This window comes from Mytilinidion resinicola, assembly GCF_010093595.1.
Source record: "Mytilinidion resinicola strain CBS 304.34 unplaced genomic scaffold BDZ99scaffold_3, whole genome shotgun sequence".
Lineage (NCBI taxonomy): Eukaryota > Fungi > Ascomycota > Dothideomycetes > Mytilinidiales > Mytilinidiaceae > Mytilinidion > Mytilinidion resinicola.
In genome coordinates, this window is record NW_022985439.1 from 1,305,697 (window position 1) to 1,307,524 (window position 1,828).

The 1,828-nt window shown below is 45.0% G+C and overlaps 1 protein-coding gene across 1 annotated transcript in view; it reads right to left on the reverse strand.

The window, feature by feature from the left end:
* Nucleotides 1–965: 965 nt before the first annotated feature.
* Nucleotides 966–1,828, reverse strand: part of BDZ99DRAFT_434927 (uncharacterized protein) — a gene marked incomplete at its 3' end in the record, with an annotated part of 5,226 nt that continues 4,363 nt past the window's right edge. The window contains exon 8 of the mRNA XM_033717464.1: nt 966–1,814. Coding sequence (XP_033581913.1) covers nt 966–1,814 — 849 coding nt within the window. The remainder of the gene's footprint in view (nt 1,815–1,828) is intronic.

Here is a 1,828-nt window from a genome sequence, read left to right on the forward strand (position 1 = left end):
TAGCCACCCTAAAGCCCTTAGAACCTCTCCTACGGAAAAAATTACGTTCGTATTATCGCCTTCGCGCCTGATTTATAGAGAGCCTTCTTTTATAGCGTAACCGAATTCTGTTGCTATAGCACTACTATCGATTTCCTATTACTCCTAACGCTTATAAAAGGGCCTTATCCGAGCCTTAGAGCCTTACTACTATACTAGGAAGTTGTTATTAGCTTTATAGCTGCTGTTGCACGCAAATTTATATAAAGTCGCCACCCTAGTTAATACTTCCGGTCGGAAGCAATTACTAATCTAGCTAAGATAAAACGACCCCGTAAGTCTAATATAAGCGTTGTAGTGTAATTTACTTATTTTATTTAGTAAGCTAAGCTTATAGCTATAAATATATAGCTAATTAGGGCTTTAGTACCCTACCTTATATATTTAGTTAGGCACTATTAGCCTAGGCACGTAATTTGTTAACTATAGTACTAAAAGGTACTTTTCTACTATAGCTTAAGCTAATAAAAGTGTAGCTAAAGTAGGTAGGCTATTTTTCCTACTAGCGTTATAAATGCGTTTATCTATATCTACTAACGTTTAAGTAGTAAAACTATAACACGTGTTTCTATAAGGCAGTTAATTAGAAAATGCTTAAAGATTTATAGTAGCAAATTAGGAAGCTAAATATTTACCTAGATCCCTGGCCCTTCTATAAAATAGATATAAAAAAGAAAATAAGAATAATAAGTTAACTCTATTAAGGACGAAAGGTTCGAATAAATATATTAATAAGCTATAAAGAACAGAAGCCTTCTACCAGGCAGCTGCGTAAATATCTGTGTTGACCGCTGTTTAATAACGGCTGCACGGGTACGGCTGGCTGCGCGCAGCCGTGCCAGCAAGCCTCACCAGCCTCAACATCTTCAGCATCACGTGTCAACGGGCTCTCATGCATCAACAGGCTATGGCCCGTGACAAACTCTTCATAAAGTTTCGCATATCCAGACTTTTCCACTTCCGACACCAATACCGATTTTCTTCCCTAACACTGCAAAACATGATGGCCGATACTCTGATGGCAGCCATACTAGCTTCTTAGAGTTATGTGCTATCCATGCCTCATCTGAACTTAACGCTAGGCCTTGATATTTTGGCTTCCGAGACTCTATAATAGTTGTTGTAGTACTTGAAAGTAATAGTGTTGCACTAATACTAATAGCACCAATATCGGTGTGAAGATACAAGCCAGTAGTGTCAAATGATATGTTGCTAAGCACCTTGCCAACGTCAAGCGTCTGCAGGCAGGCACCGCTGCTCGCATCCCAGATCTTGGCTGTTTTGTCACCTGACGCCGACGCCAGACGTGTTGAGTCGTGAGAGATGGCCACTGAGCTGACCCAATTGCTATGGCCCGCAAGCGTCTGCAGGCAGGCGCCGCTGTTCGCATCCCAGATCTTGACTGTGCTGTCACTTGACGCCGACGCCAGCCGTGTTGAGTCGTGAGAGAAGGCCACTGACCGGACTGAATTGCTATGGCCCTCAAGCGTCTGCAGGCAGGCGCCGCTGTTCGTATCCCAGATCTTGACTGTGCTGTCACTTGACGCCGACGCTAGCCATGTTGAGTTGTGAGAGAAGGCCACCGACCGGACCGGACCGCTATGGCCCTTAAGCGTCTGCAGGCAGGCGCCGCTGCTCGCATCCCAGATCTTGACTATTCTGTTACCTGACCCCGACGCCAGCCGTGTTGAGTCGTGAGAGAAGGCCACTGAGCAGACCGAATCGCTATGGCCCGCAAGCGTCTGCAGGCACGCGCCGCTGTTCGCATCCCAGATCTTGACTGTGCTGT